This window comes from Myotis daubentonii, chromosome 2, assembly GCF_963259705.1.
Source record: "Myotis daubentonii chromosome 2, mMyoDau2.1, whole genome shotgun sequence".
NCBI classification, from domain to species: domain Eukaryota; kingdom Metazoa; phylum Chordata; class Mammalia; order Chiroptera; family Vespertilionidae; genus Myotis; species Myotis daubentonii.
Window position 1 is genome coordinate 117,436,549 of NC_081841.1, and position 14,952 is coordinate 117,451,500.

The following is a 14,952-nucleotide window of genomic DNA, read 5'->3' on the forward strand; positions in this document are numbered from 1 at the left end:
GCTGCATGGGCGGTTATTGCTGTCTGACTTGTCCCGGCTAGGGTGTCCTGCCTGGGGTCCTGGCCTATATAGTCTCTGGTTGAAACCCCCACTCCTCCCCCCGCACCTCCTTGGCCCATCACTCATGAGAGCTGGGCCAGCTCCTCACCACACCTCTCTTCCTACTAGTCTCAAGGGTTTCTGTCCTTCCTTGTATAAAAGTCTCCTTTTTAGACAGTCTTCAGATGGTATTTAAGGATGAATATTCCCAATTTAGTTCTAATTCAAGTTAGATTCTGGGTGTTGATGGGAGAAAGATCCATCTAATCTGCCACCATCTTCTAATCTAGACCTAATTTGTATTTTTAATCCTTTCACCTTTTCACCTAACCCCCAAATTTCCTCCGAACTGGCAACTGACAAAATGTTCTTTGTATCTATGAGTCTGTTTATATTCTGCTTGCTCATGTATTTTGGTTTTTAGATTCCACATACAGGTGAAATAATATGGTATTTGTCTTTCTTTGGCTTATGTAATTCAGCATAATACCTTTTAGGTCCACCCTTGTTGATGCAAATAGCAAGATTCATTCGTGTTTTTCTTTTTATGGCTGAGTCATATTCAATTGTGCATATGCATCACTTTCATCTCCATTCATCTGTTAATGAACACTTAAGTTGCTTCCATATCTTGGCTATTGTAATTATGCTGCAATAAACATAGGGATGCATATATTAATTTTTGATTTAGCGTTTTGGGTTTCTTTGGAGAAATACCCAGAAGTAGAAATTCTGGGTACTTTTATGTCTCTTGATACAGCCTTTGTTTTAAATTTATTTTGTCTGGTATAAGTATTACTACTCCAGTTTTCATTTGTTTCCATTTTCATGAAATATCTTTCCCATCCATTTACTTTTAATCACTGTATGTCTTTCCATCTAAAGTGATTTTCTTATAGACAGCATGTGTAAGGATCCTGTTTTCTTATCCATTTAGCCATCCTATGTCTTTTGATTGGAACATTTAACTCATTTTCATTTAAAGTAATTGTTGTTAGATATGTATTTATTGCCATTTTATTATTTATATATTTTCTTTTTAAGGAAGACCCTTTAATATTTCTTGCAATACTGTTTTGGTGGTGATCTACTCCTTTAGTTTTTCTTGTTTAGGAAGCTCTATTTCATGTTCAATTTTAAATGATAGCCTTGCTAGGTAGAATTATCTTGGTTATAGGTTCTTGCTTTTCATTTCTTTGTGTATTTTGTGCCAGTCCCTTCTAGCCTGAAAAGTTTCTGTTTGGAAATCAGGTGACAGTCTTGTAAGTGCTCCCTTGGCAGTAATTAACTCCTTTTATGTTGCTGCTTTAAAGATGCTCTGTCTTTAACCTTTGGCGTTTTAATTATGATGTGTCTTGTTGTGCACCTCTTTGGTTTCATCTTGTTTGGGATTCTCTGCTCTTCATGGACTTGTATGTCTATTTTTTTCACCAGGTTAGGGAAAGTTTTAGAGATTCTTTTTTGCTCTCTCTCTTCTTCTGGTACACCTATGATACAGATGTTGTTACACTTGAAGAGGAAGGAAGGAATGCTTCCAAATTCATTCTATGAAGTCAGAATTACCCTGATACCAAAACCAAAGGCATTAAAAAAAATACTAGTGGCCAATATCCTTGATGAATATAGGTGCAAAAATTCTTAACATCGGCCCAGCAGCTTGCTCTGCCTGGTCAGTGCCCTAGGCCTTCAGTGTCACCATGGACACAGTGCCACTTACACCATGGCTTGGGTCCTGACTTCACCATAGCCTCTAGGAAGACTTAGGTCCTCAGAGCCTCTTTTAGTGCTGGAGATAGGGCTTTAGGCAGCATTTCAGTGGTGAAACAGACCCTCTGGAATGGACAGACTCTTCCTGAGCAATTTTGCTTTGCCTGTCAGCATAATCGTCATATTTCCTTCTGGTGGCAGGGACTCAGTTCTGAAATCCATATAGAAAAAGCACCTAGATCCCAGTCTTTCAATGGCTTCATGATAAATCAGAAGCCTCCGCTTGAACTTAATGGGTCTCTAGGCAAGATGCCCCGACCACTGAGATGTATCACCAGGCATTCAGCTATGATAATGCTCTGGACAAAATGCCCGTGATTCCACCATCAGACATGGGCAGCATCCCCTAGAAGTCAGTGATTCCACAGCACAAGTATCAGCACGTTGTCAGGGTGGAGAAAAAAGAGGCAGTATCTTCTCTCCTGTCATGATTCTATCACGGTCATTGACAATATGAACAAGGTTCTCATGGTAAAGGCTAAAGCCACCTATGTCATCATGTATTCTCTGATGACAAAAACAGACCCAGGAGAGCATTCAGCATTTTGAACAACAGGCAGGACAGAGGGAGAGAGATGCTGGATAAACACCCAAGGTCCTTACCACTGAGGGGACCAAGTAACTTTGAATGACAGAAAAACTCCAAAAAATAAAACTAGAGTGAAGAGATTATAAGAGAAGCTGCTGGCCTCAGCCCAGTCCACCCCTAACTCTTCCCCTAAGCAGAAGCTTAGATGCTGGTTCTCTGCTGGCTCTTCCACAGCCTCACCTGGCCCAAATCTTAGCATCATTAATTCTGGAAGATAAATGGGCTCTCTTTGGATCAGTATCTGATTTGGGAGGATGTTTTGCCACCTAGGCCTACAGAGGAGCCCAAAAACCTTCTCCAATGGAACTGATCCATGTGCAGGCCACTTGACTGGCCAAGGATCCAGCAACCTTTAAGCCTCTCAAGATGGACATCCCAGTGATTGAAGGGAAGAAACTACTGCCAAGGACTCATAATCTCAAACCCCATGACTTGAATGTGCTCACACACACCTGCTTCTAGAGTTTTCTCTTTCAGGGACTCTGCACCCACTTCCTTTTTACTTTGGCTCTGACACAGGCAAGATTTGGGGTGTTTTTTTTTTATTTTCACTTTTGTTGTTTGTTGTTTTTTAAAAACCGCTTAAACTGAGGCTACAGCTAGAGACATAACTGGTTTTTGATGAGGAAAAAATAAAAAAACTTGTCCTTGTGGGAGAAGCCTTTGTGTATTGCTTTAATTTAAAGTTAGACTTAGAGGGAGAAACCAAGATGGCGGCATAGGTAAACACCGGAGTTTGCTGCCTCGAACAACCACTTCAAAAATACAACTAAAAGACAGAACGGACATCATCCAGAACCACAGGAAGGCTGGCTGAGTGGCAATTCAACAACTAGAAGGAAAGAGAAAAGCATACCGAGACTCAGAGTAGGCGCAGTACGGAAGTAAAATACTAAGGTGCGGAGGTGCATGCGGAGTGGGTTGGCGGCTGAGGGCGCGGTTGTCATTTTCAATCAGGAGGGAGTCTCAGGCTCTGAGCTCCAGTTCCAGGCGAGTCTCTAGGGACCCAGACTCATACGGGAGAAGCGAGACTGTCTGGCATTGGTCAGAACTTGAGGGCAGCTTTCTCTCCAAGGGGCTTGCAGTGATTACTGGGACACTGAGAAGCAGAGCCTCTGAGGGCAAGACTGAGAGCAGCCATAATTGCTAGCCCTGCCCTGTTGATCTCGTGGGACCCGCCCCACCCAAGCCCTACAGGGAGGCTTTTGCTGGATAGCCTCGGGCAGAGGCTAGATTAGCACCTCCCTAGAGATCCAGGAGCCAGGAAACCCAGAGGTCAGAGTGGGACCATCCAGTTTGCAACCCCGTGAGCACCAAAACCCCATTGAAGCAAGTCTTGCCCCAGAGGGGTGTCTCCAGCAGAGAAGTTCTCCCACTGCAGACACAGCTGATTCTCACAGCCAGCTGGCCTGGAGGTCAATTCCTCCCAGTGATAACTACAACAATCAAGGCTTAACTACAACAAGACTGTGCACAAATATCACAAGGGGGTGCACCAAGAGTGTCCTCCTCAGGTAATTGGGAAGGCTGAACCACTGGGCCCTAGAGGACACTCAGCACAGAAAACCACTTTATCAACACAGGGAAGCATAAAAAATGTGGAGACAAAGAAAAAGGACACAAATGACAGAAATGGAGGAAAGCAAACTACTGGATATAGAGTTCAAAGCCACACTTTTAAGGTTTTTTAAGAATTTTCTAGAAACTGCCGATAAAAGGTAATGAGATCTACAAGAAATCTGAGACCCTCAAGGTTGTGATAAAGGACCAACTAGAAATTAAGCATACACTGACTGAAATAAAGAATATTATACAGACTCCCAACAGCAGACTAGAGGATTGCAAGAATCAAGTCAACGATTTGAAATACAAAGAAGCAAAAAACACCCAACCGGAAAAGCAAAATGAAAAAAGAATCCAAAAATACGAAGATAGTGTAAGGAACCTCTGGGACATCTTCAAGCGTACCAACATCCGAATTATAGGGGTGCCAGAAGAAGAGAGAGAGCAAGATACTGAAAACCCATTTGAAGAAATAATGACAGAAAACTTCCCCTACCTGGTGAAAGAAATAGACTTACAAGTCCAGGAAGCGCAGAGAACCCCAAACAAAAGGAATCCAAAGAGGACCACACCAAGACACATCATAATTAAAATGCCAAGAGCAAAAGACAAAGAGAGAATCTGAAAAGCAGCAAGAGAAAGACAGTCAGTTACCTACAAGGGAGTACCCATACGACTGTCAGCGGATTTCTCAACAGAAACTTTGCAGGCCAGAAGGGAGTGGCAAGAAATATTCAAAGTGATGAATGCCAAGAACCTACAACCAAGATTACTTTATCCAGCAAAGCTATCATTCAGAATTGAAGGTCAGATAAAGAGCTTCACAGATAAGGAAAAGCTAAAGGAGTTCATCACCACCAAACCAGTATTAAATGAAATGCTGAAAGGTATCCTTTAAGAAGAGGAAGAAGAAGAAAAAGGTAAAGATACAAATTATGAACAACAAATACACATCTATCAACAAGTGAATCTGAAAATCAAGTGAATAATCTGATGAACAGAATGAACTGGTGATTATAATAGAATCAGGGGCATAGAAAGGGAATGGACTGGCTATTCTTGGGGGAGAAAGGGGTGAGGGGGATGCGGGAAGAGACTGGACAAAAATTGTGCCCCTATGGATGAGGGCAGTGGGTGGGGAGTAAGGGAGGAGGGTGGGGTGGGAACTGGGTGGAGGGGAGTTATGGGGGGAAAAAAGAGGAACAAATGTAATAATCTGAACAATAAAGATTTAATTAATTAAAAAAATAAAGTTAGACTTAATAGTCTCATCACCTATTTTTGCATCCAAGGAAGCCAGGATATACAATGAGATTAAGATAGTCTCTTTAATAAGTGATGTTGGAAAAACTGAACGGATACATGCAGAAAAATGAAAATTGGAGCATTTTTTACACTATACAAAAATACATTCAAAATGGACTAAAGACTTAAAAATAAGACCAGAAACCATAAAACTCCTAGAAGCATAAGCAGTAACACATTTGACTTAGCACTCAGTAATATCCTTTAGGAGGTGTCTCCTCAGGTGAGGGAAACAAAAGGAAATATAAACAAAGGGACTACATCAAACTAAAGAGCTTTTGCACAGAAAAGGAAACTATCAACAAAATGAAAAAGCAATCAACTGAATGAGAGAAAATATTTGCAAATGATATATCCAAAAAGGGGTTAATATTCAAAATCTATAAGGAATTCCTATATCTTAACACCAAACAAACAATCCAATTTAAAAATAGGCAGAAGACCTAAACAGAGGACATTTCTCCAAAGAGGACAGATGGCCAACAGACATATGAAAAAATGTTAAGCATCACTAATCATCAGGGAAATGCAAATTAAAAGCATAATGAGCTATCACCTCACACCTGTCAGAATGGCTATCTATATATATAAAAGGCTAATAGGCTAAGTGTCTGACTTGCATTATAGCCAGGTGCAAACATTTCACACTTTAACCAAATGTCTGTGAAGCGTTTTCCTATGCCTCATCTCATTTGATCTGCACAGATGTCCTGGAATAGGGAGACAGGAGACTCGGTGGAATCCTATTTTCTTTTCATTAGCCAGAAGACGGAGATTTTTTTTTTTTTTTATTGCTTAAAGTATTACAAAGGGTATTACATATGTATCCATTTTATCCCCCCGCCCTAGACAGTCCCCTAGCCTCCCCTATCACCCAGTGTCTTATGTCCATTGGTTATGCTTATATGCATGCATACAAGTCCTTTAGTTGATCTCTTACCCCCCTACCTCCTGCCCCCCAACCCTCCCTGGCCTTCCCGCTGCAGCTCGACAATCTGTTTGAGGCAGCTCTGCCTCTGTATCTATTATTGTTCAAAAGTTTATAATGGTCTCTATTGTCCACGAATGAGTGAGATCATGTGGTATTTTTCCTTTATTGACTGGCTTATTTCACTTAGCATAATGCTCTCCAGTTCCATCCATGACGTTGCAAATGGTAAGAGTTCCTTCCTTTTTACAGCAGCATAGTATTCCATCGTGTAGATGTACCACAGTTTTCTAATCCATTCATCTACTGATGGGCACTTAGGCTGTTTCCAGATCTTAGCTATGGTGAATTGTGCTGCTATGAACATAGGGGTGCATATATCCTTTCTGATTGGTGTTTCTGGTTTCTTGGGATATATTCCTAGAAGTGGGATCACAGGGTCAAATGGGAGTTCCATTTTCAGTTTTTTAAGGAAACTCCATACTGTCTTCCATAGTGGCTGCACCAGTCTGCATTCCCACCAGCAGTGCACAAGTGTTCCTTTTTCTCCACATCCTCTCCAGCACTTGTCGTTTGTTGATTTGTTGATGATAGCCAGTCTGACAGGTGTGAGATGGTACCTCATTGCTGTTTTGATTTGCATCTCTCGGATGATTAGTGACTTTGAGCATGTTTTCATATGTCTCTTGGCTTTCTGAATGTCCTCTTTTGAAAGGTGTCTATTTAGGTCCTTTGCCCATTTTTTGATTGGATTGTTTATCTTTCTTTTGTTAAGTTGTATGAGTTCCCTATAAATTTTGGAGATTAGGCCCTTATCAGATATGTCATTGGCAAATATGTTTTCCCACACAGTGGGTTTTCTCGTTGTTTTGTTGATGGTTTCTTTTGCTGTGCAGAAGCTTTTTATTTTGATGTAGTCCCATTTGTTCATTTTTTCTTTAGTTTCAAGTGCCCTAGGAGCTGTATCAGTGAAGAAATTGCTTCGGCATATGTCTGAGATTTTCTTGCCTTTGGATTCTTCTAGAATTTTTATGGTATCCTGTCGTACATTTAAGTCCTTTATCCATTTTGAGTTTATTTTTGTGTATGGTGTAAGTTGGTGGTCTAGTTTCATTTTCTTGCATATATCTGTCCAATTTTCCCAACACCATTTATTGAAGAGACTATCTTGGCTCCATTGTATGTTCTTGCCTCCTTTGTCAAATATTAATTGAGCATATTGGTTCGGGCCGATTTCTGGGCTCTCTATTCTATTCCATTGATCTGTATGCCTATTCTTGTGCCAGTACCAGGCAGTTTTGAGAACAGTGGCTTTGTAATACAACTTGATATCTGGTATTGAGATCCCACCTACTTTGTTCTTTTTCAGGATTGAGAAGACGGAGATTTAGAAAGCTTAGAAACTTGACCCGACTGAAAAGAAGTGGTGGACCTTGAAAATGACTTTAGGTTTTCTCACTGCACAGAATATAGTCAAACACTGCTGCAGTTAAATATTTTACCCTTTGTTCTCCCTGCGTGATCTATAATAATAATCTGCTTCGTGTTGATATTTACTGCTGTGTTGCTGACAATTACCTGAAAAAGAAGTTGGGGTGCTTCACTGGGTTGGAAAAAGTTTAGCTAAATCAGAAAGCAGGTCTAATTAAGCAAGTTTATTCTATATAGTATATATAAAAGGCTAAGCTGACTCACGCATGCACAATACATATAAAGCTCTCGCTGGCACCAATCTCACGCATGTTTCCATCTGTCATTGTTGATCATGAATTGGTGGACACTTCTATTATAGAGAAAGGGTGAATAGCGATATTAAAATATTTCTTCTAATTAACTTCCTTTTGATGTGCACGAATCTGTGCCTGGGGCCACTAAGTCATCAATAAATCAACAAATAACAAGTGCTGGTGAGGATTCGAAGAAAAGGAAACCCTTGTACACTGATGATGGGATTGTAAATTAGGGCAGCCACTATGGAAAACAGTATGGAAAATAGAGCTGCTATACAATCCAGAAATTCCACTCCTGGGTATTTACCCAAAGAAAACAAAAACACTAATTTGAAAAGATATGTGCACCCCTATGTTTATTGTAGCATTACTAGTAATAGCCAAGATACAGAAGCAACCTAGATGTCCATCAACAGATGAATGGAAGGCCCTGGCCAGGTAACTGAGCTGGTTAGAGCATCATCCTTATATACCAAGGTTGCAGGTTTGATCCTCAGTCAGGGCACATACAAGAATCAACCAATGACTGCATAATTAAGTGGAACAACAAATTGATATTTCTATCTCTTTCTCAATCAATAAAATTAAAATAGATGGGTGAATATGAAGATTACACACACACACACACACACATACAGACACACGTATATCACATACACAGTAGAATATTATTCAGCAATAAAATAAAAAGAATGAAATCTTGCCATTTGTAACAACCGGGAATGAACCTAGAGGGTTTTATGCTAAGTGAAATAAGTCAGACAGACAAAGACAAATACTATATAGTTTCACTTATTATGTGCAAAATCTAAAAAAATAATAAAATAAACAGAGACACACAGATATAGAGAACAAGCTGATAGTTGCCAAAGGGGAAGGGATAATGGGAATACAAAAAATAAAATAAAATAAAAATTAAGCTATACAGATTAAAGAGAAGACTTAATTGTACAAAAAATAATTCTTATATTTTTTATTCATCTTGCTTGAGCTCTTCATAAAAAATTAAATAAATAAAAACTAAGCAAAACAATTTCTTTATCCTAGTAAATTATGACAACAGAGGCTAGATGCCAACTGATACCGTTTCCTTTTCTTAGGCATAAAGACCACATTTTCTCAGGAGTTGCTTTGGAACCATGTGGCTGGCCAATGGATATGGACAGAAGTGATGTACACCACTACCAGGTCTGGCCATGAATCACTCCACAGTCACCTATTTGCTCTCCCTCTTTCACAAAGACCTTGGAGACCATGTGCTGAAGATAACGGCACCACAAAATAGAAGGTGCCTGGATCCCTTAATTACCACATGGTGGGGAAAGGCTGAGAATAGCCACCTACCCCACATCAGATTATAAAATGAGCAAGAAATAAACATTTTAGTATGTCATATGTTCATATATGTCATATATGTGTTTCTGAGTACTGTTTTAGCCCATGATTTGTATCCCTCTTTGCCAACAGAACACTAAATTACTGTAACTTTATAAAAATGTTTGAAATCCGATAGGGCCAAGTTCAGGGTTATGAACTCCTCCAAGACAAGTATAGTTTCTCATTTCTTATCCTGAGGCTTAGTAGGTGCTCAGTAGTTATTTGTAGTGAATGAATGAAGCCAAAAGCAAAAGTTAGAAAGACCAAAAGAAAAGCAGAAAAGAAGGGATATGCCCCTTCCCTCTCCAAAGAGTGGTCCCAGGAACGCTAACGCTGCTCTGGTAGGGTATAAGCAATAAGGCTCAAGTCAAAGTGGGAGGCAGAGTGGGAGAGTTTCAAGCTAGAACCCTCTTCTCCGTCTCCCAGAAAAGAAAAAAAATGATATAAGGCTTTTGGAACCAAGTGCTAGAGGAGCCTGGAAGCAAAAGCTGAAATCTTCAACTCCCCAGCAGTTTATACAGAGACAATCCTTCCACCTCCAAAGCCTGATAAAGCAGCCAAGAACCTGAAGCAGAGAAACAGGCATCCCAGTGTGACTGGACAAACAATGGATCCATGATGCCTGTCACTACTTGAGCCAATTGAGCAGAGACAGGGTTGAGTCGTTATGAGCATTTATTCCAATACCAGTATTGCAGGCAGTATAGGAGAGGAGCAGGTCATCCACAAAAATTTGCTCTGCACCCCACTGTAAGCCGACTGCTTATATTGGGTAGAAGTACAAAGATTATATGGGGAAGTAGCCAAAGGGTATGCCAAATGGGCAGTTAACAGGTAAGCACTGGGTTGTGGAATCTTCAAAGGGCTAGTGATATGCAAAAAGGGCTGGGGTCTTCAAAAGGCTGCCAATTCTGGTTTCTGCAGCAAAGTTGTTAATCTTTCCATGATAATAGGCAGCTCCCTGAAGAGGAGGATGGGCTTTATTTCCAGGTGAGCTCCCAGGTCCTGAGTGCAGCTGCCAGCCAAGTTAGCTTCTTTAATCAGAATAAAACAATCATGGTTAACAAAGCATGATTAATATTTCTTACAATTCTAGCTGGTTTCCCAATATTCTATTTCTGCTCCTATCATTTCCCCACTGCTATTTTTATCATCTCATATCTATTAGATTAATTTTAGATGAAAAATCTCATCCTGTTGATGCATTTGCTTCTGCCTTGATAGCAGTTCTTGGGGACAGAATACAATGAATGCAGGATCTCAAAAGAGGAAGACATTGAATACAGCAGCAAGCTATCAAACTACAAAAAATAACCAGGAGAAAAATTTTAAAAAATTCCAGCAACCCAGACAGGTTTGATAGCCAGAAAGTTAGGTTGAATAAGTTACCTCCAAAAAAACCCTTCTCATTGTTTTACCTTGGAGATGGTTTTCCTAATTTGTAGAATGTTGTTTTCTATCAATTGAGAATTGTCAGAAATGTTGACAATTCCTTTAAATTCTTCACAACTGTTGTATGCTGCAACAGCAAATAATGTATTGCTGCCCAATTTTCTAGAACAGCCTCCCTGACCTGGCTCAGCTCTTGACTTATCCCATGTACAGCCCTGGAAGTGGCTTTCAAGGCTTTTACCATGCTACAAGTCAGCTGGGTCACTTCTACATTAAGGGAGCCTACCATTACCAGCATAATGAAAATGGTTAAAGTAATATATTCAGCAGAAATCCATAGGTGGAGATTGGCATTGCAGTCTGGTTGCCATGGCCATAAGAAGGTCTCTTTTGGTTTGGACCCTGTGATGTTTCTGAAGCATAAAGACTGTCAGTTATCCTAAGGAATAAGCCCGCCCCCCTCTCCCTGCCCTGCCCGCCGCCGCCGCCCCCCCCCCCCCCCGCCCCCCGGCTGGCAGCTTAGTATGTCTATTACTATATGGGAGGGTGAAATTATCAGAATAATCGATAATGTAGTTATTAGATACTTAAAGACAAAAACTAGAACACTCGATAAAAGTCAGACATTCACCACAGGAAGTTACTGCAGCAACCTTTAGAGAAAACACCCATGCCCAAAAATATATATTAGCAATAGGTATCCCAACTCCTATTAGGCAAAATGTGAAGGTCCATTCTACATAGGTTCCTCCATTGACAGCTTCAGAGCAGTTGGAGTGGTGAGAAGCATGTCTCAGAGTCCTGTTCATTTCTCCTCCAGTTGGCCCATTGTCCTTGCTCTGCTTATGTCTGTGTAACTGCCTAACACACCCCTCTCAAGGATCTTGGCTCTGAATTTTTTCATAGAAAAGGAGCATAGAGTCTCTTCTGAAACTGCTTCATGCTGAAGAGGGATGGAGGCTTCTCTCAGAGCCAAGAGATCCTGGCTCTCTGTCAGATGATGATGAGGTCTGGGAACAGAAGGAGGTAGCAATGGTGTCTACAGATGGTATTCTCTAAGTGTGAGTAGGGCTTATAACCTGGTGGAGACAAACTGTGTTATAAAATTTAGTATTATTGGGCAAAAGTTAGAACAGCAAAAATTACAACAAATGGTCTGGTGGAGGGAAAAGAATTTCAGTTATAATAATTCCCTGTTGAAATATATTTTTTCCTCCTAAAAGTCACCCTCATTTTTAGTAAGGAGCCAAATTAAGACCAATTTACTTAGTGTATTAAGTCCAGTTGCAGTTCAGCCTGATTATTTGCATGAACACAGTAAGAATAACAGTTGCTCATACAGGTTTTTTTTAAAAAAAATGCTTTGCTGGAATCTCATGTTTGAGCTTTAATTAGCCCTGCAGTACAAAGAAGCTGTGCCACCTAGCTGCTATTAGGTTTTCTTGCAATACCTGTACACCTGTACTGAATTCATGCAAAGAAATGCATTCCTCAAGCTGTGGTCCCCAAAGATGTCTTGATGTTCCTTCCTTGCCATCTTTCAGGAAAGTAACCTTCGTTCCTTTGGAAAGATTGCCATGAACCATGTGACCAAGCAAGATATCAGGCTTTCTCCAAGATGCTCACATTGCCTTCATTCCTTAAAGCTTTCTGGTGACATCCAGAGTCCAGGCATGTTAGACATGACATTACAAAGTCTTGGTTAATAAAACCACAATTGGAAAATGGTCTTACTGAATTCATGCAAAGAAATGCATTGCCATGACTCACTCACTAAGAATTGCCAAATATTGGAGGGATCAGGTAGGGAGAAAAAAATAATTTACCAAATTGCTTTAAAAATGCTTCCTTACATCTGAAAAACAAAACGTTTAAGAATCAGCAATACTTTCAACAAAAGTTACAAAAACTATAATTATTTTCAGTTCATTCAGCCCCATCATTTTTTGTTTCTCCTGATTTTTTTCTGCTAGTATGTCTATAAATCCAGATAGTCTATAGAGTTCTATTAATTTTCATCCAGTTTGAAAGGGATGATCTGAAAATATTAGAGAACTTTCCATGGATCCCTCAGAAAATGTACAGAAGATGTAACATTTTTCCAAATGCATTATAACAAAACAGTGACTGTCTCTAAATTACAAGAAGAAATTTAAAATGACATAGTTATGGATTTGATTATATTGCGAACAACATGGAATCGTATCCTTTCTGCAAAGCACAATATTTCACAATATTATAAGTAACAATGGTTATAAGCAAAGCATATCAGAATCTATTTAATATGCATATATAAATAAAATATAATTATCATTTCTTTATTTGACAAACCTTCCCATGTACCTTAAGTATAAAGTTTTCTTTCATAAAGAAAGAAAACAAATCCTTGAGGCATTCTAGGGCCTATCAAAATGATCCAAAGCCAATTCTATGTCAAAAAAGTTTCTTAAAATTTAAACTCTGGAAAGATTGTCAAACTTATTTTATCAAAAAGTTATTATATATTATTATTATTAAACAGTATTAGACTATTTATTCATTCAAAGTGACAAAAGGGTATAAAACACAAACATAGGCTAGCAAAACTTCAGTTCCCACTATCTTCCCACAAAAGATCACTTTTTTAAGTAATTAAGTAGCTGATTAAAATAACACAATATATAATTATTCCAACCATTTATAGAATTTTTGCTTCCTAAGCAAATACAAGAAAACCTTTTTCCCTTTTAACAAGCTGGAAAAGGACTAAACAAATTCTATATTAGCTTACTTTAGATTCACTTATCTAATTAAATTATTCAGATTACCTGTAATTTCCTTTTAAGATTTCTCTTCACAAGCCTTATATAACTTTGCAAATCTTACTATTCATTTAGCTTTAGAACAACTAAATTCCTTTTTCCCTTCAAAAATGTATCTCCACACCTCATGCCTTCTATTACCAAAACCATATTTCTTTCCAATTAGTTAGAATTTCTAACTATTAGAAACCTTAAATTTTAGTTGACAAGTACATTTCTCAGATTAGCAATACATGCACATTTTTAAGATATAATTCAAATAAAATACAATACACATCCATTAACAGATTCAAATGTATCCTCTAGATTCTCTGTAATAAAAACCCCAAAGTAGGCAAACTCAGATTAATTAATATTTCAGTATCCTGTTATTTCTAAACTAGAGGCCTGATGCACAAAATTCGTGCAAGAGTAGGCCTTTGAAGCTGGGGGCAGCTACCTGGATCCCTCCCTCGCAGCCACGGCGGCTGCCTCGATCCACGGCTGCAGCCCTGGCTTTGCCCCGGAAGGACGTCCAAAAGGACGTCCACTCTAATTAGCATATTATGCTTTTATTATTATATATACCTAGATATTTAATACTTTTTATTATATAACCCAGCAAACTCCAAAGTGTTAAGTTACCAAAGACTTTAGAAAATTATGTTTAGGCATAAAATTATCACTAAAAAGCTTTATCATAAACCAGTGGTTCTCAACCTTCTGGCCCTTTAAATACAGTTCCTCATGTTGTGACCCAACCATAAAATTATTTTTGTTGCTACTTCACAGCTGTAATGTTGCTACTGTTATGAATCGTAATGTAAATATCTGATATGCAGGATGGTCTTAGGTGACCCCTGTGAATGGGTCATTCGACTGCCAAAGGGGTCGCGACCCACAGGTTGAGAACTGCTGTCATAAACCCTTCATTTTAGTTACATCTATTTATTATGTCTTAATAACTTTGAGATTTTAAAGCCAATTATTATTACCCAAGGCATTTTCTTGACAAAGTTTGTAACAGGGATAACTCACCAGCCTTCAATATGAAAGTACTATTTTCTTTACAAAAACGGTAGTGGCCCCCCACTGTTCAAGCACTTCAGCAGATCTGGTCCTCCTAGGATAAAGACTTGGGGGTGTTTAGAAGGTTTTATTTCTCATACTAGAGGCCCGGTGCATGAAATTAGTGCACTGGGGGGGGGGGGTGTCTCTCAGCCCAGCCTGCACCCTCTCCAATCTAGGACCTCACAAGGATCAGGCCTAAACTGGCAGTTGGACATCCCTCTCATAATCTGGGACTGCTGGCTCCCAACCACTTGCCTGCCTGATTGCCGTTAACCGCTTCTGCCTGCCAGCCTGATCTCCCCCTAACCACTCCCCTGCCACCCTGATCAATGCCTAACTGCTCCACTGCCAGCCCGATTGCACCTAACTGCCCTCACCTTCAGGCCTGTCGCCCCCAACAGCCCTCCCCTG

At 39.6% G+C, this 14,952-nt stretch overlaps 1 protein-coding gene and 1 pseudogene across 2 annotated transcripts in view; one reads left to right on the top strand and one right to left on the bottom strand.

Annotated features, from left to right (window-relative positions):
- HDHD5 (haloacid dehalogenase like hydrolase domain containing 5) overlaps nt 1–14,952 on the bottom strand; it is a 331,796-nt gene that overhangs the window by 270,187 nt on the left and 46,657 nt on the right. Inside the window, exon 9 of one of the 2 annotated variants that reach the window (XM_059684410.1) lies at nt 9,956–10,332. The exons of the other annotated variant lie outside the window; for it this stretch is intronic. Coding sequence (XP_059540393.1) covers nt 10,279–10,332 — 54 coding nt within the window. The 3' untranslated portion in view covers nt 9,956–10,278. Of the gene's footprint in view, nt 1–9,955; nt 10,333–14,952 lie in introns of those variants that run through there. 2 annotated transcript variants of the gene reach the window in all.
- Nucleotides 2,008–2,857, top strand: LOC132225883 (putative monooxygenase p33MONOX; annotated as a pseudogene).